The sequence below is a fragment of the Stenella coeruleoalba genome, assembly GCF_951394435.1.
Source record: "Stenella coeruleoalba genome assembly, chromosome: 7".
In the NCBI taxonomy this organism is placed as follows: Eukaryota; Metazoa; Chordata; class Mammalia; order Artiodactyla; family Delphinidae; genus Stenella; species Stenella coeruleoalba.
This window is the reverse complement of record NC_137153.1, coordinates 98,844,492-98,868,892: the sequence shown is the minus strand read 5'-3', so window position 1 is coordinate 98,868,892 and position 24,401 is coordinate 98,844,492. Positions and strand designations below refer to the sequence as shown.

Genomic DNA, 24,401 nt, shown 5'->3' with positions numbered 1-24,401 from the left:
CTTAAGAAGTATTTGGGAGAATAACTTTATTTAAAAAACATACTATGATGAACTGCTTTAAATTGGTGGTATTTTCTGAACAGAAAATAAATTTCTTTCAAATATTTTAGATGGTTAGACCATTTCCACCCCCTTTTTTGCATTTTAAATTGAGGTTTAATTCATATAACATAAAATTAATCATTAACCTTTTTTTTTTTTTTTTTTTTTTTTTTTTTTTGCGGTACTCGGGCCTCTCACTGTTGTGGCCTCTCCCGTTGCGGAGCACAGGCTCCGGACGTGCAGGCTCAGCGGCCATGGCTCACGGGCCCAGCCACTCCGCAGCATGTGGGATCCTCCCGGACCGGGACACGAACCCGTGTCCCCTGCATCGGCAGGCGGACTCTCAACCACTGCGCCACCAGGGAAGCCCCCATTAACCATTTTAAAGTGGCATTTAGTACATTCACAGTGTTGTGCAACCATTACTTCCATCTAGTTCCAAGACATCTTCATCACCGTAAAGGAAAGTGCTGTGCCCATTAAGCAGCTACATAAAGTTAGGTTATTCATTTGAGATCTTTCTTTTTTCTTAATGAAGGTATTTAATGCTATAAACTGCCCTTTAGAAGTGCTTTTGCATCCCATAGGTTTTTTGTTTTTTAAACCCCATATTTGTTTATTTATTTATTTTTGGCTGTGTTGGGTCTTCGTTTCTGTGCGAGGGCTTTCTCTAGTGTGGCAAGCGGGGGCCACTCTGCATCGCGGTGCGCGGGCCTCTCACTGTCGCAGCCTCTCGTTGCGGAGCACAGGCTCCAGATGCGCAGGCTCAGTAGTTGTGGCTCACGGGCCTAGTTGCTCCGCAGCATGTGGGATCTTCCCAGACCAGGGCTCGAACCCGTGTCCCCTGCATTAGCAGGCGGACTCCCAACCACTGCGCCACCAGGGAAGCCCCTTCTCATAGATTTTGATATGTTGTGTTTCCATTTTCTTTGGATCATATACTGTTTGATTTCTCTTTTGATTTCTTCTTTGATACATTGGTTAATCAGAAGTATTTTGTTTAATTTCCATGTGTTGTGTCCCACCTAACAAACCATTGCCAAATCCAAAGTCATGAATATTTACCCCTGTAGATCTTGTATCCTGCAACTTTGCTGAATTTGTTTAATAGCTTTGATAGTTTCTGTGACTTCTTTAGGATTTTGCATATATAAGATCATGTCTCTGCAAATGGAGATAGTTTTCTTACTTTCTAATCTGGGTGCCTTTTATTCCTTATCTTGCCTGATTGCTCTGGCTGAAACTTCCACTACAATGTTGAATAACGATTAGTCTTCTTTAAAAGATTATTTTAAAGATTATTCTTTAAAAGATTATTTTAACCTTTTAAAATCTTTTTTTTTAAAGATTGTTTTTGAGGTACCCTGGTTGCACGTGGCCTTTATCCAGAGCGCTTTGTTAAACATACAGGTTTCTAATAAGTTGTACGGGGTTTGTGGTGGGGTGGGGTGCAGGGGCAGATATCGTCACTGTTCTGAGATCATCAGACTGGACTTCTAGTTAGCCAGCCATGTGGAAATGGCTGTGAGCAGAGAGGTAGGTTTGAACAGCACACAGTTTCCACAGTAATTGACATTTGTCCCTTGCTTCTTTCTGATAGTTACACATAAACTACAAGAGCAAATTACTAATTGCAGCAGATTTTTCAGAGGAAAAAAAAAGTTCTCAAATACCAGTGTGTTACAGTTAAGTTAGAAAATAGAGAGAAACAAAAAGAAGAAAAGAAAAATCATTAAAAATCCCACTGCCCACAGATTATACCAAAATGTTAACTAATGACTTTTATGCCTTTGGACTTCTTAAGACACAAGAAAACTGAATCATAGTGAAATTGTTTTGTAAACTGCATTTTAAACTTAATTATGTCACGAGCACCTTTCTATGTCCATGAATATACTTCTGCAATGTTATTTTTCACATCTCCTTTTCATGCTAATCACAAGGCTATTTGTGGCACTTCGGTGTATGTGTATAGCTACGTTACAGAAGTTTTTTTAAATTAAGTTGCTGTTTGTTTATTATTTTATTTGGTAGATGAGTAGTGTCTGACAATTGTAAGACATTTTTTTTTTTTTTTTTTTGCGGTACGCGGGGCTCTCACTGTTGTGGCCTCTCCCGTTGTGGAGCACAGGCTCCAGACGCGCGGGCTCAGCGGCCATGGCTCACGGGCCCAGCTGCTCCGCGGCATGTGGGATCTTCCCGGACCGGGGCACGAACCCATGTCCCCTGCATCGGCAGGCGGACTCTCAACCACTGCGCCACCAGGGAAGCCCCAAGACATCTTTTATTCATAAATATTTGTTTAGAATTTTATAATAACTATCTGAAACAAAGAAACTTTAATTACTTATCTCTCTGAGAGTAGAAAATACAAAAGATTTTATTTTATATTTTTCTGTCTTTCTAACTTTTCTTTGCTCAGCCTCTCTTTCTGGTCACAATCTGTTAGACTGTGTGGTTATATATCGAACCAGTAGAAGTAAACTTCCTGTTTTGGCAACTACTGTAGAAAGCTTGGTGGTTTCCACTTGTTCCTCTGATAAGCTTTGTCTCTTTTTTTTCCCCTTTCCCCTAATAGTAGTGGTTCAGACAGCTCTGCTTATCCTTCACCCCTCACCCCAGGACAGTTTTCTCCTTTTTTTTTTCTTCTGGCATTTCTCTCTCTCTCTCTTTTTTTTCTTTTTTTCAATTGAGGTATATTTGACATATATCATTATATTAGTTTCAGGTGTACAACATAATGGTTCCATGTTTGTATATATCACCACAATAAGTCTAGTTAACATCTGTCACCTTACACAGTTACCAAAAAACTTTCTTCTTGTGATGAGAACTCTTAAGACCTACTCTCTTAACAACTTTCAAGTCTACAATAAAGTGTTATTAACAATAGCTTACCATGCTGCACATTACATCCCTGGGACTTGTTTATTTTATAACCGGAAGTTTGTGCCTTTGACTCCCTTCACTCATTTATCCCATCCCCACCACCAGTTCTGGCAGCCCCCCGTCTGTTCTCTGTATCTTTGAGCTGCTGTTTGTTTTAAGATTCCACATATAAGTGAGATCATACAGTATTTGTCTTTCTCTGACCCTTTTTACTTAGCATAATACCCTTGAGGTCCACCATGTTGCTGCAAGTGACAAGACTTCATTCTTTTTTATGGCTGAATAATATTCCTGTGTGTGTGTGTGCGCATGCGCGCACGCATGTGTGTATGTGTGTATATATATGTATGTGTGTGTATGTATACACACACACACACCACATTTTCTTTAGTCATCCGTCAGTGGACCCTTAGGGTGTTTCTGTATCTTGGCTATTGTAAGTAATGCTACAGTGAACATGGGGGTACATATGTCTTTTCGAGTTAGTGTTCTTGTTTTCTTCAGATATATATCCTAAAATGGAATTGCTGGATCATATGGTAGTTCTGTTTTTAATATTTTGAGGACAGTTTTGTCCTTTTGACTGCTTTTGTCCAGGGCTAAGTAAGTACTTTACTGCAAGTATATGAATAAAGTAGGTCTAACCCAGGGGTTTCAGATGGATTTTCTCTTGGGTATAAATTCTAGTCAGCTGGTGATGGCAGCCTAGGGAGCCGTGAGGACAGGAGTTCTAAGACCAAGTATTGAGCTTGGGAAAAAAGAAGGCTGTGTTTGATTATTATTCCCCATAAGCCCAGAATAGTGGTGTGTTGGCATGCAACCCAGATTTCTGGTATTTGTATTCCAGACTATTACAAGAAAGGAAGTCATAGAGACACAGAATAAATGTTGAGAGCAGATTTGGAAATGTTGGTTTTCCTTGTTTTGTTTACTCCTATTCCAGCCTACTTCAGAATAGGCTTTTCTTGATTTAGAATCTTTTTATGGACTTCTAGTGTAGATAATCCTCATCATAAAATAAATTTAACCATTTTTTTTTTCTAAATTTCTGAATATTTTTTTCCTGTTGCCCCTAGTACCTTGTTTCTTTTAGGCATCAGAACTCAAGCCATATTGGGACAACCTTTCCCTTTTTTATAGTCAGTTCCCTCCTGTAGATGTCACTGTAATATAGTTAGGCACGGGAATACTTCAGTGTACTGCCATGGCATTGTGTGCATTTATTCCTTCCTTGTCACCTCCACTGTCCCATTGTAGGACTGCTCTTGTAACCTAGTCACTTGTGCAGGCATCTTTCTCTGTGTCTTCTGAGCTTTGAATCTTTTGCTGTTTTACAATCTGTGGTTTGCTGGATGCACAGAATTAATCCTTTGGATGTCATCATACTTCAAAGCATGAATTTGTTTAGTTCCTAGATCCAGAAAACTCTTCTTATGTATCATTGCTGAGTTAGTTTCAGTGGTTCTTTCTGAACCCAGGGACCTTACTCAGTTCTTAGACCTTAGGAACTCTTACTTGGTGTTTCCTGGAGCCTCAAGTTAATGTAGGGAAAAATGTTAAGTGTCTACCATACTTTTAAGTGTACTATCTTTTTTAATCCACAAACAAAACATTCCCCCCACAACCTTGTAGAGTAGATTTCTCCGTTTTGCAGATGAAGACATTTAATAACAGGTTAACTGATTTGCCCACAATCCCACGGGTGACTGGTGGAGCTAAAATTTAAGCCTACGTCCTTGACTCTAACCTACGTCCAGTGTTCTTTCCTTTCACCAGGCTCTTTGACAAGCATCAGCCATCCTGAAAAAGTATCGACTGCTGATGTGTCTTTTTTTAAAAAATAAATTTATTTTATTATTTTATTTTATTTATTGTTTCTGGCTGTGCTGGGTCTTTGTTGCTGCACGTGGGCTTTTTCTAGTTGCGGCGAGCAGGGGCTACTACTCTTTGTTGCGGAGCGCGGGCTTCTCACTGCGGTGGCTTCTCTTGTTGCGGAGCACGGGCTCTAGGCGCACAGGCTTCAGTAGCTGTGGTGCATGGGCTCAGTAGCTGTGGCTTGTGGGCTCTAGAGCTCAGGCTCAGTAGTTGTGGCTCACGGGCTTAACTGCTCCGCGGCATGCGGGATCTTCCCGGACCAGGGATCGAACCGTGTCACCTGCACTGGCAGGCGGATTCTTAACCCCTGTGCCCCCAGGGAAGCCCTGCGGATCCGTCTTGCACTCAGTTGTAGTTGTCAACTCCTTTAGTCTTCATGTTGGCCCCGGTGGCTTACCACAAGCACAGCACCCAGCGTCTCTGCCTCCCGGGCCCCAGAAGTCTTAACTTGGCAGAAACCTGGAATCCAGCTTTGGTGTGTTCCCCGGGCCTGTGAGAAAGGAGGAACATAATCATTGTTGGTCTCCCCTATGCGTGAGGCCTTGTAGGACTCTTAAAACATGCTATCTCATTTAATTTTCATAGTATACCAGTGAGATTAGTATTATACTTGTTTTACAGGTGAAGGAACTTAGGCTCAGAGAGCCATTTACTATGAGTATGAGAAGTGCTTCTTCTAAAGCTAGGCAAACAAGTGTCAGATGTATCTTTAATAGCCAGGACACCCAGGATGAGAAGTACAGGCAATTACACCTGGGCCTGATCCTCTTAACATTGGTAATTGTTTATGAGTGACCAGAAATACCTTGGTGAGGAAGGCTTCATCTTGTCTTAATTGTTTGGGACAGCATGTGATATGAATGAACAAGTTTGATCCAGTTAAGCCCAAACTGGAGAAAGAAAAAGCGCAAAGTAAATTTCTTACTGCTTGTCTATCGTTCCCCAATTCTGCCGCTGTCAGTTAAATAGACCTAGAGAAACTCCTAGTGGTCCATATCCAAACCCCTGTTACTGACCAGTAGTACAGTGAAGTGATACTAGAAGCTGTTGAGGAGGAGATGTATTTTCCACATTAGTAATGGAAACAGAAGCCTTCTTCAAAGGGAACTTTACATGCTGGGGAGATTTTACTTGATGTAAAGGGCCTCCTTCCAATAAGCATCTTTGGGTGTGTTCCTGGTAACTTCAACTGTCCCTGTGAAAGAGAACAAAGTAGATCAAGTATCTCCTTATCTAGACTGGCTTCAAAATATGTTTCCCTCTTTTATTAAAAAAAAAAATTATTTTGCCCATTGTCGACTTAGCCATATCAACAGATATTATCTGAACATGTGATCTATTTCTTATACCAGAGTATGAGTTTCTGTCCCCTGGTGCTAGGCTGCTAATGTCAGTGGTCTGCTTATTTGGACATGTGTGGATTCCTGCTGTTTGGCCCTCCAGTTAATACTGGCCCGGGCTTCCCTGGTGGCGCAGTGGTTGGGAGTCCGCCTGCCGATGCAGGGGACACGGGTTCGTGCCCCGGTCCGGGAGGATCCCACATGCCGTGGAGCGGCTGGGCCCGTGAGCCATGGCCACTGAGCCTGCACGTCCGGAGCCTGTGCTCCGCAACGGGAGAGGCCACAACAGAGAGAGGCCCGCGTACCAGAAAAAAAAAAAAAAAAAATACTGGCCCTTTCCCTGGGTAGATTGACTCTTGAAACCTTGGATGCTCTTTCCTTTCTTTGTTTATAGTTCTTGGCTCCCAAGATTATGTTCCCTTGTCTATGTGCCTATTTTTAGCTGGGGCTTTTTTCCCAGTACCATGAGTCTGCCTAGATTCCGGGTCCTGGCATTCTTCTGTCTAGTTGATCATCTCTCTGCCCAAACCCTTGGGGTTTTTGAAGTGCAGAAAGATATCACTAGACAAAAGTCATTCAAGTACATATCTGTTTGATGAGTAAGAGCAGTTGCCAAGTCTTATATCCGTAATTTTCAAATACTCTGTTGATTTTTTCTGTGTGCTATTCCTTTCGTTCCTTTGTGAAGTTTCAGGCATTCTGAAAATTTGCTGAATCATTTGTGTATTAACTAGGATGATATTGCGTAGTTTTCATTGATTTAGCTAAGACTTATTAAATATTTATTGTATATTTTAGTGATATCAGCAAGTTGGAGAAAGTTTTTAAACCGTAGTTGTGAAGATTTAATCTGTTGATCTTAACTTTTCCTCAGGTCTTTCAGTGATGACTGTATGTAAGATGTTTTGCGTAGCTCTGAGGGGAGATCTAAAAATGTAAGGATAAGACTTAGGGAAACGGCTGTAGTACAGAGCAGGGAGGGGATGAGAGGTACAGGCAAATACTGTAGGAGTGCTAGTGGCTTGTGCTTGTAGTTTATCCTGTCAAAGCCAACAGTTTTGATAAAGGTGATGGTGATAATAATATCATTTATTGAGCTAACGTCTGTTGAGTCCTACACAGCAGGCATTGTTCTAAGCATTTTATATGTATTGTTTCACTTAATCCTCTCGTGAGATAGGAATTTCTGTATGCTGCATTTTACACTTGAGGAGACTAAGACATCTGGATCCTAAGTAACCTGCCTGTGGTCATCCAACTAGTAAGAAATAGACCTGAGATTTGAACCTGGGCATTCTTGTTTCCTCACCTGTGATTCCAACCACTGAATTGTAATGCCCCTGTGCATAGTAAGTATAAGCACAGGTCCCATTCTCTCTGGTTCCATTCTCCCTCTGTATCCTCCTGTCTCTCCACTCTTACCATTGTACCCTGTGTTTCATCCTTATTCGACTTCCTAGAGTTCTTTGAACAGCACGCTCTGCTTTTTCTTGCCTTTGTGTCTTTACACCTGCTTTTTTGTCTTTCTGGAAAACTTTTCTACCTTTGTCCTCTAAGATACCAGCCTCTTCCTTTCTCCCCAAGCTAAACTTGTTCTGTCTTCTTTATCTAACTTGCTTAAATGGATTTAAAGGATGGCATCTTTTACCATTCTTGTCAGATAGCCCCTTTGGAAACTGTTCTCCCAGGCATGGGTTAGGTTTCTATCCTCGGTGCTCCCCCAATATTCTACACTTATATCTACATTAGCTCTTAACATACTGAATCATAACTGATAGTTTAAGTATTAGACTGAGCTTGAGACTAGGGTCTTAACTTAGTCTCTCATCCCAGCAACATAGCCTAGTCACCTGTTTGGTGAATGAATGAATGCTCAGTGGGAGTTTAGAAGTATAAGCCAAAATGCAGCCAAACTGAAAGCCCGTATTTGAGGAGCTATAAAATGATCTTCTTATTTTGGAGCTACCTAACCATGAGGGGACTTCTTTCTCTGACTTTCTCAAGGATAAGTTACCACTTCATTAAATTACTTGTGAAGAGGTAGGTTTAGTAATTGAGGACCCTGAACTAGTCTTTACTCTTATATGAGAGAATACTTTGTTTCCTTGAGTTTTTGTGGGTTTTTTTTGTGGTACGCGGGCCTCTCATCGTTGCGGCCTCCCCTGTCGCGGAGCACAGGCTCCGGATGCGCAGGCTTAGTGGCCATGGCTCATGGGCCCAGCCGCTCTGCGGCATGTGGGATCTTCCCGGACCGGGGCACGAACCCGCGTCCTCTGCATCGACAGGCGGACTCCCAGCCACTGCGCCACCAGGGAAGCCCTTTCTTTGAGTTTTGATTGGAAGCCTCCCCCTTCCCCACCTTACTGTGCTGTCCCAGGCCATTAATCATTAGGTGTTCCCAACCTTTTCTCTTGAGTGGACCCCAAGAAATCTCTTGTGGGCGCACAGGAACCTAAGACCTCTCTGGTCTCTGATGTAATCAGTTTGTGTTTAAATTTCTATTTGGAAGTCTAAAAAGAACTTCGGTATACCCCAAATCTTCATCCATTTCCCCTACACGTTCTCTGTCTGATCATAATCTGGAAACTTGGGGGTCATTGTTGAACCATTTATTGTTTTGTCACCAAGTCTGGTCCACTTTGACTACTCCATGTCTCTTAAATGCAGGCACTTTCCCAACATCTTTCCTGTTAACCACTGCAGACCGTGCTGTCATCATGTCTTGCCTGTGATACTGCAATAACTTATCTCCCTCTACCTACTCTTGGTCTTCTCTAATCTGTTCTTGACCAAACAGTAGGAATGATCTTTTTATATCTCAAAACTGATTATTTATTTACAGAGTGGGGAGATGTGGTCATAAAAGGGCAACATGAGATCTTTGCAGTGATGAAACTGTTCTGTATCTTGTATCCATGCTGATACTCTGATTGTGGTAGCGTACTGCAGTTTTGAAAGATATTACCATTGCGGGGTGGTGGGGACAGGATAAAAGGTACACAGGATTTCTCTGTATTATTTCTTACAACTGCATGTGATGTTACAATTATCCCAATAACATTTCAGTAAAAAAAATTATCCTATTTAAAACTCTTCAGTGCTTTCCTACTCCTTTTGGGATAAAGACTAAAGTCCTTAGTATGGTCTTCTGTGACTTGCATCATCTGGCTTACCATCTCCAGCCTTGTTTATTTGGTACCAGTTTCCTACTGTGCTCCAAACACACTGACCTTTCACTGTCTTTAACATACCAGTTTCTTCACTTACAGCCTTCCTATTTGCTTCCATCATCCAAAATATTATTACTTACCTTCCTTTGGTTAATTCCTCCTCATTCTTTATATGTCAGCTTCATTTATACTTCTTTTTTTTTTTTTTAAAGAATCATTTGGGAAACTTTCTGTTTTTTAATAAACCCCCATTTTATTTATTTATTTATTTTTGGCCACTCCTCATGGCATGTGGCATCTTAGTTCCCACGCCCCCTACATTGGAAGGGTGGTGTCTTAACCATTGGACTGCCCAGGAAGTCCCCATTTTTACTTCTTAAAGAGAAGCCTTTCCTGATTCTCCAGACTAAGTCAGATTTCTTCTGTTAGGAGCTCATAAAATACCCAGTATTCTTCCTTTATAGCAATCATCACAATTTGTATACATTCGTTTATCTGTGTGGTTCTTTAATTCGTATCTGTCTCTTCCACTCAGCTCGATGGGGGCAGGGTCTGTGTTTTTATCCCCAGCATTCAGTACAGTGAGTAATGGAAAAACGTAAGACATGAAAGACACTGTTTTTCTGTCAGCCCTTGTTCTCTTATTGGCATCAAAAAAGCACCTTAGATACCTAGGCCAGGAGAATAGGTTCCAATCCAGATATCTAGCTTATGCTCTCTTCCCAGATCATGAGTTTGAGTTTCTCTTGGATTGCCTAAAAATTAAACCTCTTTCAGGTTACAGAGGCATTTATTCGAGGAGGGATAGGATATGATTGAGCAAGATGAGTGTGCTTGATCCTGATGGCTGAGGCTACCGAAGAGCCATCTCAGACCCCTGGCCTGCTTCCCTCTAGGACATGGCCAGCCTTGAATTTGTTGGGTGTGCCGAGTTTATCTGAAGCTGTAATTCATTGACCTTCCGAAGGTCATGGCTCTTTTCATTGGCTGGGCAGAGCTTTATGTTGCCACATTGAATATTGGCCTACCCAGAGGTCCCAGCTGCATGAGTGTGGGCGTACGTATGATTTGGTGACTGAGAACACTCAGCGTTCTCAGTTGGACAGTGGAATCCATGCCAGCTAGTCTAAATAGAAAGAGGTATTGGTTGTATAAAGAATTCGTACATACAGAATTTTTGGAAGGACCAGACAGTTAAGCTTGGATCTGACATGCAGAAGCAATGCAACCAGGAGAAATGCTCAACAACACCAAAGGACTGTTTGAGCAGAAATGCCACAGCTGCTGCTGCTTGCCACAAAGTTGGAGATCAGACAGCAGAACCTCTGGAACTTCTGCTAAGTACCTGCAGAAAAACCATGGGACTGTATTTGACAGGAGATCTTCCAAATTACAGTGAGTCACTTAGGGCTTCCACATCTGCACAGGCGTGCCTGCACAAGTGTTCTGCTGTATCACATGTGGAACTGTAGCTGCAAAGGAGTCCAAGAAATACAATCCTTAGCTTTCCAGTCTCTAGGGCACAAGAAAGCACACTAGAATGAGGTGTTGTGTGAGCTAGTCTGTGTTGTCTGCCATAGCAAATTAAAGGCTGACCATCGTAGACAGACCTCATTGACCAGTGAATGTTTTTTTTGAATCTCGTGCAAATGGTTAAACTTGGTTTACTACCTATTAGGAACTTAACATGAGAACCTGTAACGTGAAACAGGGTAGTGATGATCTTTTAGATTTTCAAGCAGTGGATTTCGCCTGTGCTGAATTATGTACTTTATAGATAGTCAGTTGACCCTTGAACCATGTCAGGGTTAGGGACACTGACTCCACCATGCAGTCAAAAATCTGTGAGCTCCTATCTCTGCCTCAGAAACAAAGGAATTGATAAATGACTCACCCAAGGGCAGGAAGCTGAAACAGTTTGGGTAGAATCAGAATTCAAATCCTAGTTTGTTTTTTTTTTTTTTTTTGCGGTACGTGGGCCTCTCACTGTTGTGGCCTCTCCCGTTGCGGAGCACAGGCTCCAGACGCGCGGGCTCAGCGGCCGTGGCTCACGGGCCCAGCCGCTCCGCGGCATGTGGGATCCTCCCAGACCGGGGCACGAACCCGTGTCCCCTGCGTCGGCAGGCGGACTCTCAACCACTGCGCCACCAGGGAAGCCCAAATCCTAGTTCTTTTGATTCCACATGTTGTGATCTCTCATCGAACAAAAACTTTTCCCCACACTTAGTTAATTTAAAGATCTGTAAAATAAAAATACAGATACTATATTTATTGAAAAAAATCTGTGTATAAGTGGACCTGCACGGTTCAAACCTGTGTTGGTCAAGGATCAACTGTATATGGTTTTGCATGATACCCATACATTTGCATATTCACTCATGGAATGTTGTCATTGAGAGCAAGTATGGGCTGTTCCATGCTGTGCTAGGAGCTAGTAATACAAAGGAAAGTAAGTCTGCATTCAAGAAGCTCACAGACTTGGTGTGGCAGTGTATTTCAACAGAGATGTGCAGTAAAATTAACCTGTGAAGTACAAAAAATATAAGCGTGGCACTCCACGTTTATATATCTACTATCTGCCACGTGCACCAGCATCAAGTTCCCAAATGAGAGAGATACACAGAGAGTCCAGGAACCTGCATTTTTAGCAGACTTTCCTGTTGCTTTTCTTTTTTCTTTTTATTGGAGTATAGTTGATTTACAGTGTTGCATTAGTTGCAGGTGTACAGCAAAGTGAATGAGTTACACATACATCCACTCTTCTTTAGATTCTTTTCCCATATAGGTCATTACAGAGGACTGAGTAGAGATCCCTGTGCTGTGCAGTAGCCTGTTGATTCTTAAGCATTCTCCCTTGGCGAAGAACCACTGGTCTGGTGGGTCAGTAATAACCATTTGGTTTTATTGCTGTTGAAAACTTAGGAGTATGTTTCAGTTTGCAGGTTATTTCCCATTTTGTCCATTGCCTTTAAAAAGTTTAAAAAAATGCATGCTTGTTTTACAGGAGCGGAGTTACCAGGGCAAGTTATCTCCATGGCAGCTTCTACTCTAGCAACCTTGGCCATCTCCATCACAGGATATGAATCGAGCACTGAGGACCAGCCCTCTACCCAGCCTGCAGGTGACTGACGTTGTGAAGGAGTGCCTTCAGAATATTCCAGAAAATGAAATATATGTAGAATATAAAATTAAGAAAGACACTAGCACCACAAAATGCTACTTGCTGGTCCTTCATTCTTCTCTCTGGTTCCTATTTTTACACTTTTTTCCTTCTCATCTTTGTTCTCATATATCACTTTTTTCATACATTTAATTATTTATCTTCTTAGGTTTCTTATCTTGATTCTTCATTCTTTCCTTTTTTTTTTAAAGTGCTTTTCTTATTTTTCTGTTGTTATTCTCTCTCACTTTCGTGTTATTTTTCTTTTCTTAGTGTCCTATTTACCTTTGTCCATATTTTCTCTTACTTAGTCCTTTTATTTTCCATTTCTTCTGCAACTGTCAGTTCTCCTCCATTGTTCTACTTTGCTCTGACTTTTTTTTTTTTTTTTTGCGGTACGCGGGCCTCTCACTGCTGTGGCCTCTCCCGTTGCGGAGCACAGGCTCCGGACACGCAGGCTCAGCGGCCATGGCTCACGGGCCCAGCCGCTCCACAGCATGTGGGATCCTCGCAGACTGGGGCACGAACCCGTGTTCCCTGCATCGTCAGGTGGACTCTCAACCACTGCGCCACCAGGGAAGCCCTGCTCTGACTCTTTATGTTGCTTTTGTTGTTGCCTTTCTCCAGCTCTTTCTTTTGTTTTTTATTTTCCATCTTCCAGTCATTCATTTCTCTGGCATTTCTTGCTTTTATTCTCAAAGTTTGCTTTGCATGCCTCATGCTGTTAGTATATTGACTGTTTCCCTTAAAACAGAGCCCTCTGGTTGTTCTGCATGCAAAGCTCCTATAAGATCCAGCTGATAGGTTTATACCAGATTTAAAGTCACACTGTACTTGCACAGGATTCAGGAATGTAAAAGGCCTTCCCTCTCTGTGCCAAGAGGTCCATTAGTGCCAGAGGTTTGGGAGCTAAGGAATGTTTTTCATGAGCTATTTTTGAAGAATGGACTTCAGAGAAGTCTTGAAAGAAGGGATCGGCTAAGAGAAAGGCATTTGGGGTAGCAGGAAAATGTTATTTTTCTTGCACATCGAATCATGTTTTCAACGTGGAAAGGGGATGATGTTTTAGTTATGGACTTACTGTTCTTCTAAACATCTGCCACATCCACCAACGTGAAGTTTCCAAATTCGGAAGATATTCAGAGAGGGTCAAACAGAAGCATGTTATAATTAGCTTGCGCTTTAGCCCCAAACCTCAGGGTAGAATGTTTGTTCTGGTGAGGTGGGCTGACTTACCATGGTGCTAGTTATATCAGTAGTAAAAATGTACTCACAACTAATCATTTCACATTAAAAAGAAACACTAAGGAAATTATGACATGACGCTCAGAAGGTTACTGTGTGGTTACTTATGAAAATTATGAAATAACAGGGAAGGCATTGTTAGAACAAATATTTAGTGAGTACGTTCCATATGTCAGTTACTATTGTGTGTGCTAGGAAATCGGTGGAGGGAAGCGCAAGATAGACAAGGTCTTAGCTCTCCTGGAGCTGATATTCAACTGAAGGGAGAAAGTGGGAAGGGTCATAAGTGGAACATGATACAACTATGTAAAATATGTAAAGACAATGGGGCAAATAGGGCGTTGAGATTAGGGGTGTTCATGGTTTTTTTTTTACCTAGACTTTAAGAAATATGGTATACTTTTATCATTAACTTTTTTATGGAAGGCAAAATGCAGGTTTTAGCATCTTATACATTTCCATCATCATGGTATATTCTGAGTAATAGTGAAATGTAATAGTAGTCGCGTTGTTAGAAAACAGTGCCTCGTGAAATAATTGAGTGATATCCTGTATTTGAAAATTCCTCATCCCCAGCAGTCTGTCATTTTTCATATCTAATTTTAAGAGAAAGATATGCTGCAAATCCCTGGCTGGTTCTTGTAAGGGCAGTTGGCTCCATTTAGGTAAAATGACGCTGAAAAGCCGTATTGTTTCAGAAATATATATAAATACATCTACTGTAAAGTTAAAAGAGGAGGAATTTTTTTTTTTTGTTTTTTTGCGGTGCGCGGACCTCTCACTGCCGTGGCCTCTCCCGCTGCGGAGCACAGGCTCCAGACGCGCAGGCTCAGTGGCCATGGCTCACGGGCCCAGCCGCTCCGCGGCATGTGGTATCTTCCCGGACCGGGGCACGAACCCGCGTCCCCTGCATCGGCAGGCGGACCCCCAACCACTGCGCCACCAGGGAAGCCCAGAAGGAATTTTTAAATAAAGAATTCTGTATGTTAATATTTGTTGCTTTATATGGTTTGGGTAATTTTGATGGGCTAATTATAATTCTCAGTTACTTTGTCTTGAGTTTTTCTTCAGTTTTTTTGTCTAAATGATATACATAAAAATATAAATGATATATATGTCATAAAAAAACTTGAACAGGGCTTCCCTGGTGGCGCACTGGTTGAGAGTCCGCCTGCTGATGCAGGGGACGTGGGTTCGTGCCTCGGTCCGGGAAGATACCACATGCTGCGGAGTGGCTGGGCCCATGAGCCATGGCCGCTGAGCCTGCGCATCCGGAGCCTGTGCTCCGCAACAAGAGAGGCCACAATAGTGAGAGGCCTGCGTACTGCAAAAAAACAACAACAACAAAAAACTTGAACAATGTTAAGTATATAAAGTAAAAAGTAAAACATTTCTCATACTCAACCCTACTCCCCAAAAAACTTAATTTCCTTAGATGTAAACACAGCATTAATTCTCTACACCTTTTTCATTGCATATGCAAGCATACATCCAAGTCTTTTTTTCTTTTTTAACCCAATGTAATCATACTGTCAGAATACATTTTGAAAGCTTAAACTAGGATAGCCTAGCAATTGCTCTGAATTACTGTTTATTAATGTTATTATTTATAACTTATAAATAAATTATTTATTTTTAATATGTGGGGGATTTTTTTTTTTCTTTCTCTCTTCAGGGACAGAAACCATGGACAGAGGAGAACCCCCTCCAACACTGTCCTCATCTGCTTCACCCTCCTCCCCTTCACCCACCTTGGGCAGACAAAGGCCTGAAGTTGGAACATTTCTTAGAAAGAAGAAAACTAGCGATATCTACTTTGTGTCTCTCCTTTGGGCCATTGTTGGAGTCCAGATCTGGTTGAACCTGTGGATTGTACAGTTGCTGCCAGTGCCTATTGCAGGTAATTGGTTAATTATGATCTTGTCTTGCCTTGGAAGACTTTTTTCTTTAACTTTTGGAGTTTTATGTTTGAGATAACTTTACTGTCTTTTTTTTTTTTTTTTTGGTGGTACGTGGGCCTCTCACTGTTGTGGCCTCTCCCGTTGCGGAGCACAGGCTCAGCGGCCATGGCTCATGGGATTACCATCTTTTTAAATAAAAAGGGAGAGCAGGCTGTGAACAAGGTGGCCCCTTAAAAGTTTTTAGAACTCTAATTACCCTGGTCTTATTCTTGAGACCATAGGAGCTTTCCTAGGACCTCTCCAGAGATTTAAAAATGCTGATAAAGGAATTGTTGAATTGGCATGTAACACTAACCTCATGGTTCAAAATAGTAAACTGTGAACTGTTAGATTTTAAGGCCAGGACTAATGACACAAAACTCCCTTGAGTTAGGGAAATTATAGTGGTTGGGATCCATTATCTAGGGTCCAAACTTCAAGGCAACCCTCACAGATAAATAGCACTTCCTTCTAGTCCCTCCACCTTCTTAGTTGGCCTTTAACAGAAGGCTTAACCTCTGTTTGAAGGGCCACCACACTGCCCACCTGCAGAGGGGTACTTTCACATTGTAGTCTGTGTGGTTCCCACTGAAGTTACATAGTACACAGCTGTTTGTGACAGCCCTGCTCGTACTCACCCTGCTTCTCTACCGAACCCCGGTAAGAGATTCAGATGTACAGAGCAGCATCGAGTAGAGAAATAGAAACAAATGAACATGTTGCCCTGCAGTAGTATAATCATGATGCATGTGGAATACCTTATACTCCTCTGGTCACTAAACATGAAACATCTAAGGAAAAGAACAAAATTTAGCAAGAGCAGCTATAATAGCCAAAGAGATTAGGACATGTCAGGGGTTAGTATTCTTTACCCTGGAAGGGTAAGGCGTGAGGGGCCAAGGTTGTAGTCACTGAAATCTTCATGATCAGGGTATCTTATGTTTATATAGGTTGTGAATCCCTGACCCCTTCGAGGATTAAGACTTCACAGAGAAGGAGGAATATAGGTGGGTGGGGATTGTGTGAAAATTGTCCCAGTTACATGAATTTGGAATATTTTGAACTTTCTTCTCTCCCTTCTCCTTTTTTAAAAAAAAACAGTGTTTTAGCACTAGCTTTACTGTTTTAGGAAGTTATATGAAATTGAGGAACCTATTCATGTTAAAACTTTGTAATCTCTATCTTTTTTATGTGTGTATTTCTCATCTTCCTTATAGTATGGATACTCAAAAAGCTCGTTATTCACTTTGGCGTTGTGAACTTCCTGGAGAAGCGCTGCTTGGTGTGGTGGCAGGTTATAGAGCACTTCCTGAAGGAGCGACAGGAAGCCCTGGCACCATGGCCAATTATCGGGCTTGGAAAATTCTTGTTGAAAGTTGATAGCAAGGTATTGTATTTTAAGAACTTGAGCTATTTTAATGGGGTTTATGTATTTCATTGTCTAAAATATTCCATTTTATGGTATATTGGTATTTATGTTTTATTTGTGGATAGAACATTTAATGTCTAATTCTATGATGAAATTTAAAGTTTAGAATTATGGTTTAAATAAGGATGGGATAGATTTAGTTTCAGTAAGTATTGTGTTAGTATTTTTACATCTTAAAAATGGGAGACAAGGAGCACCTAGTTCAACTCTCTCATTTTATAAGGACCAAATTGAAATCTAGAGGGGTTAAGTGACTTGCCTAAAATTATATCGCCAGGTGGTGGCTCAGATCAGTGAATATTTTTGGGAAAATTCTTATGTGTCAGATATTATGCCAAGTCTTAGGGAAAATCAGATGAATCCTGGAAAACTAGGTGCAGAAGCTGTGTTTGATGGGGAGATAGCAACCCCTTAAAATTTAGAGGCTGAGTTAGATTCAGAGGCTTAGTGGTTAAGAGCATAGGCTCTGAATTCAAACTCTGGATTCAAATCCCTGTTCTGCTTATTAGCTATGTGACCTTGGATGAGTTTCTTAACCTTTCTGTGCCTTGGTTTTCTTACCAATACGATGAGTATAATAGCAGGTATACCTCATAGAATGGTTGTGAGTGTTAAATGAGTTAATATACGTACAATTCTTAGATCAGCATCTGGTACGCAGTAAGCTCTATATAAGTGTTAAGCTGTTGTTGTAATTTGGGGAGGAGAAGTGTGTACAGGATACAGTGGTAGTACTGAGCAAGAAATGACTCACTGTCGGAGAGCGGTGGGAGAGGGGAGGTTTTGCAGCAGAGGTGATGCCAGAGCAAATTTTGAAGCGCAAGCAGGAGTTTATTAGGTAGACATGGCAAGAAGAGCAGGTGGATGGAGCAGTGCAAGGGCACAGAGACTCCCATAGCATGAGTTCTTGGGGAACACCAGGAAAATGGCAATGGCTGGGATATGTGAAATGGTAATTAGTGGGAAGCAAGGCTGGAGGGTCAGGTGAGACTGGATCACGAAGGCCTTTTTATGTGCCACACTGCGCAACCTGGACGTCATCACAGGGCTAGTGACTGCTTCCTTTAACAGGTCCATCCATGACTTACGGTTGAGAAACACTGTTAGTTGAAACAAATGTAGATATAGATGAGAACAGTAACTGGAGTTCATGTGATGGGGGAGGAAGTCGAAGGAGATGCAGGGGATACATTTTCTTACATATTGCCTGATGGTCTTCCAGAAAGTTTGCCAGTTTCAATTCCCACCACTGCAACATGTGAGAATGCCCATTTCCTTGAGCTCTTGCCAACACTGGATGTTAGAGTGTAACAAAAAGTCCATTTTAGTTTTGTAAAGCGAAGTATCTCAGTGTTGTTTTAATTTGAAAATTTTAAAAATACAAATTAGGTTGACCATCCTTTTATTTGCTTATTGGCTGTTTATATTTTTCTTTTGTAATTTGCCTATTGTGTTCTTATTAATTTTTTTCAATTTTTTAAATAAGAAAGAATCTAAAACTTCTCACAAATTTCAACATATTTATCACATCTCCCTGATTAAGGTGAAGCTTTATCTTATTAGAGCAGATTTATCACTTCAAACTGTTTAAAGAGGGTAACTCTTACTTCAGTTAATTTCTTTGTCTTAGCACTATCGGATGGGATAGAAACTGAATCCCCTTCTCAGTGTTCCCAGGTACTTGTATTTGGAGCCCTTCGTTTAGGAAAACTCTACAGTTGTGTCAGTTGAAGTTCCAGGGGTGTCAAAAAGTATTTGTTATGGAGTAGCCTTGTAAAAATTTTTCATTTTTATTCTAATTTATATGTCAATCTGTCCTTCTTAAGGAAGAGAAACAGTAAAATGAATAAAACTAGCATTTTCTGTTATATGTAATACATAGCAGAATAAATGGCTCTCTCAAACTGAATATTTAATTATAATTGATGTCAAAATTATGTTCTGTGTAGTATAATAATGTATGTGGGCTCCTGCTTTGGGGAATAAATCTGTTTTTCTGTTTGATTGCAATTGATTGGACCAGTGTTTTTGAAATGATCCACATACAGGAGATTGTTTTAAGTATTGTTTTAAGTAAGTGTTTTAAGTACACTCTAAACATGTATTGAGTGTACTTTAGGGAAAACTCTGCAAGGAGCATTTAGTTACTCTGATGAAATTATGCGTCTTAGTTTTTATGCTTTTTATGTCACTAATAATGCCTTAAATCTTATGTTTACTGATTTTTAGATTATGTATCCACTAATCAGCATGAGTTATTATAGTGCTAAATATTGTGAGGTGTAGATGACATAATGTTGATGTGAAAAAAAGGATATTATATATGGTAGAAAAATGTGTGCCTAAAAACTTGGAAATGGAAGGAAATGCACCAAATCTGATCAGAATCTTAGATATGTCTGCTTTTTCGCCAGGTGTTCACTGTTCCAAATGAGCACTGAAATGTTTTACTCTAGGAAGTGTGAAATAAGTAGTGTTATAACGCTATAACTACAAAGTTCAATGAAAATGTAGTTTATGAACATAAATTAGTTTTTACAGGGACTGAAAATCCTTTTGGTGCATGATATGTGAAAAATCTTAATTATCACTTTGATCTTTGGAATTTGGTGTGAAAGTTCAAGCCTATAAGCATTCAAGTTATTTTTATGTATTTTTAATTATTGAATTGCCAACAAAGCTTGTGGTTATCATCATTTCAATCGTGTATCTTAAAGGACTGCTACATTCACTTGATTTAAAAACTTTGTTAATGCATTACAATTTTTTTTTCCAGTTTTTCCTTTGTCTGAGATAATTTCCTCCTCATGCTCTCAATGATTTTCTTTTCTTTCCTTTTCATGCTATTACTGTATTCTCTAATGATATGCCCCTGTTCTTATCTTCTCTCTCTCACCTTACCCCCCCTATCCTCAAGCTCTGGCACTGGCTAAATAAGAAGGTAAACAAACACCTGGATTTTGGTTTTTACTATTGAATTCTGTAACTTCCCCCCAAATCTCTGTTCTCACCCTGTTTCTGTCCACATGTCAAACTAAGTTTTTGTTTTTAAAGTTCTAATTATAAGCTATGGAAGGTCATGAAGCATTAATATCGTCACAGTACAATTTGCTAAAAACTCAAAGCTATTTATTTAGGATGTGGATGATATCTCCTTGCCCAAGTGTGTGTAAGTTCTGTCTTGTAGTCCTTTTGTTCACTGTGATTAACATTCCTTTTTAGCTCTATAATGTGACCCAGTCTGATACTCTAATCTCCTTTGTTGTGTGAGAACACATTAGGCAGAAGTTACTAAAAAGGAAAGAGAACTCGTTATGGCTACTTTTTCTATAAATAACACAGTATTTTTAAAAAATATAAATTTGTGAAATATTTGTCTGATTCTCTTGGCTGGTAATGTTATATGTTGTCCTTTTTAATAACTAGTATTCCAGAATTTTATTTTTATCTTAAAAAGGATTGTAGTCATGGCCTATGATATCTAATTTTATGTATTTCCCAAAGTGTGAGGTATCTGTGGTCAATGACTCACATGATCAGCATGGAATTTTCAATAACTTCAATAAAGGCTAATGCAGATATATTAGGAGTGCTGTATCTCTGATATATTGTCCACATACAGTAGTTCTGACTTAATATTATCAGATCCCTAGGGCAGATAGCAAAAGATGACATCATTCATGTGTATTGTCTTTAAACACAATAAGGCCTTAAAAATCGTCAGTGAAAATATAGCAGGCCTTAAGAAAGATGTGGTACCTCTTGGAAATAGATCAAAATGTGACTCTTAGGTGTAAAGATTAGGGTTTCATTCTTTCTGTTGAAGCAAGAAAGGGGAGACTCTTGACAGTGCTTATGCTTTTAAACGTTGGATTGAAAATAAGCAGTGTGTGAAATAAATAAATACACACATATACCACCACCACTACACACACACACACACACAAACACACATACACAACTGGCTATGTATACCTCCACTGTCTAAAAACCTGGTATGAGTAAATGAGTTCAATCCTTGGCAAATGATAGTGCTGCAAATATGTTACATTTTCTTACTTTGATTAAAGTAGGTGATTTTATGTATTTTCCCAGTTTGTGTATATTGAAATGAAATTGTCTTCTAGAGATGAGAGAAAGGAGATTTAAAGTCATTAGGTTCAGGGACTTCCCTGGCGGTCCAGTGGTTGAGACTTTGCCTTCCAATGCAGGGGGTGTGGGTTCGATCCCTGGTTGGGGAGCTAAGATCCCACATGCCTTGTGGCCAAAAAACCAGAAGATAAACCAGAAGGAATATTGTAACAAATTCAATAAAGACTTTAGAAAAAAAATGAAGTCATTAGGTTCAATCTGATTTAACCTTTGGTGACTAAATGAGTTAGGTTGCCTAGTTCATAGCTGACTAGTTGTGAGTTTTAAAAGATTCCTAAGAGATCAGGTAACTTTTTCCTTTTCTTTGGTGATTCCATGTAGTGTAGGTAAAGCATTGGTGTAGAGTAGGAGTAACTGCTTTAAGTTCTGAGGAAAGCATGTAAATAAGTTGAGGTCTGTTTTGTTACATTTCATCCAGGGTCAGAAAATTTGCAGCATTGGGTATTGGTATTCCAAGTTCAAGTGGAGTGAATTAGAGAGTAATTCAAGAGAAGTGAGGGTGAGAGACACGTCTATGATTAATTGAAATGTAACTGTTTCTTAAGACTTGTTTTATTTCTTAGTATTTATTATTTGCACTAAGACTGCTAGAATTTGGTTAAAAAAAAACAAAACAAAATAAAAACCTCCAGGTCCAGAATAACGAAATAGAAAACTCAGTAGTGGAATGACACTTTCTTCATAGTTTGATAAATAGGGCCAGTCAGTTTCAGAGTGTCTTTTGGTATAACTATAAATTTACTGACATTGCTACATTAAAAAAAAAAAATGCTTGCCCTTCATTTATACTTGAAACATTAAGAATGTTGTTTTAAAATTACTCCCCTTCCACTTTTAGAAAATAAAGTTTAAAATCTGAAATAATTTCTCTTGGTGTGGAAGGCTGGGAAAGTTACTAGACAACTGTGCAATTTCCACGAGCAGGGCAGGGTTTGACAGGTGGTGTGATTCCCTTTGCCCAAAGCGGACCACAGAACAGGATGAGCCTCATGGGACAGAGCCACTGGCATTTCTTTACGAATTCTCTCCTCCTTCCTCTTCCCCTTCCCCCTTGCTTCCTCTGACCATGTTTCTCTTTCTGTGTCTATCAGTTGCTGTTTCCTTATGAGTCTTGTTCCATTCACTCTTTCAGGGAGTTGTTTTCCTCCATAAGTTTTCTATCCATTTTGTTTCCTCTCGATTGGTCCTTAGTTCTTCACATTTTTAAGTCTTTCCTGTCTCTCTTTCCCACTCTTTGTGCTCTCTTTCGCTTTTGCTGTCTTCTTTTTCGTGTTTTCTCACCTTATATCCTAGCTGGCTGTAATGTGAATAGACCCCCCCCCCCCGCCCTAACTTTTTTGCTTATGTATTGAACATCTTAAATGACTTGATTTACAGGCACACCTCAGAGATATTGCGGGTTGCATTCCAGACTACCCCAGTAAAGCGAATATTGCAAATAAAGCAAGTCACATGATTTTCTTTGGGTTCCCAGTGGATATAAAATTTGTTTACACTATACTGTAGTCTATTAAGTGTGTAGTAGCATTATGTCTAAAAAACTGTAAACTTGAATTAAAAATACTTTATTGCTAAAAAATGCTATCATCTAAGCCTTCAGTGAGTTGTAGTAGTAACATCAAAGATCATTGATCACAAATCACCATGGCAAATACCATAATTAAAGTTTGAAATATTGGGTGAATTACCAAAATGTGATACGGAGACACAGAATAAGCAAATGCTTTTGGAAAAAATGGTGCCAATAGACTTGCTCGATGTAGGGTTGCCTCAAACCTTCACTTTGTAAAAAAAAAAAAACACATTATCTGCAAAGCACAGTAAATTGGAAATGAGGAAAATAAAACAAGGTCTGCTGTATTTTAAATTTTAAATGAAACATCTACCCGTCAGTATTATCTCTTGAAAATAAATCTTTATTTAGGTGCCTCTTATTCCAAGCCTTAGGTATAGGCTTGTGATAGGAAAATTCTACCCTGGCTTAAAAACAAAATTTGACTTTTGTAATGTTGTTATATATAACGTGTCTGTGAATATTCCACATTTTATATGTTAAAAATACCCAGACATAAATTTAGATATTCATACTTTCCAAATAAAATATCTTTTATGTTAACATATTTCAGGATATGACTTTTCTAAAAAAAATTGAGGCTCCTAAGTTATTTTCAGAAATCATAACTTGTGAATACAAATCCGGTCTTAATTCTGAAATTATTTTATTTATCTTGCCTAGTCAAATATGTATTAACTGAGCTTTTACCACATGCCATGCACTGTTAGGTTTTGGAGATAAAAAGAAGAGTAATGCAGCACTAGCTCTTTCCTCGGGAAACTGTATCAAGAACTAGATGTAGAGTTAGTTTCTGATTGTGAAACTTTTCAGTTTCATTGGTTTTAGAACTTACATTCAAAATATGACCTCTGACCTTCCATATCTTAGAAACCTGTTATTACTTTTTTTAATCTCTGCATTGTCTTTGATGCTTTGGTAGCATGCACTGAAAATTAACTCTTCCGTTTGAAGCTGTAATTGCCAAGATAAAAGATGCACTTTTTATCTTTGAGTTCACTGTAGCATTGATCTCTTAATGACAGTGTACTTCATGAAAGATAAGGAGATGCAAGCTTACAATCACTGAGTGGAAAATAAATGTTTTAGAAGGCATGTTGTTTTAACCACCATTTTTTTGCTCTTGGATGTTTAACTCACTGTTTGGAGAACATAATTCATATTTAAATTAAGAGTAACTTATTCAGCAATGCTCATGTTGGAGCTGAGGGGTGCAATGTGGTATTTCAGTCGTCAGTCTGATTGTATTTTTGAAATGTTAAATGGTAGCTTGGCATGGCAGGAATTCTAGAAAATCTATCAGAATTATATAATCTCAAAACAAAAATTTTTATAAATGTAGGATTATTTGTGATTGTGAAAGATGAGAGGAGTTATACTCAAAATAGAACGTCAAGTAGCATTTAGGGAAAGCATAATTTTAATTATTGATTAAGGAATAACCATTACTTTAATGATTATTCTTTATTTACAGTCAATTACAATTTGTCATAAAGCTTATGTTTTAAAAAGAATAGAAATGTCAAGTGGAATATCAGATTTTTGAAAATATTTTATTATGAAATATTTCAAATATAAAGAAATAA

At 39.6% G+C, this 24,401-nt stretch overlaps 1 protein-coding gene across 2 annotated transcripts in view; it reads left to right on the top strand.

Annotated features, from left to right (window-relative positions):
• Positions 1–24,401, top strand: part of TMEM245 (transmembrane protein 245) — a 102,755-nt gene that overhangs the window by 11,767 nt on the left and 66,587 nt on the right. For both annotated transcript variants that reach the window (XM_079927686.1, XM_079927685.1), the window contains exons 4-6: positions 12,321–12,437; positions 15,397–15,621; positions 16,879–17,048. In XM_079927686.1, the coding sequence (XP_079783812.1) occupies positions 12,321–12,437; positions 15,397–15,621; positions 16,879–17,048 (512 nt within the window). The remainder of the gene's footprint in view (positions 1–12,320; positions 12,438–15,396; positions 15,622–16,878; positions 17,049–24,401) is intronic.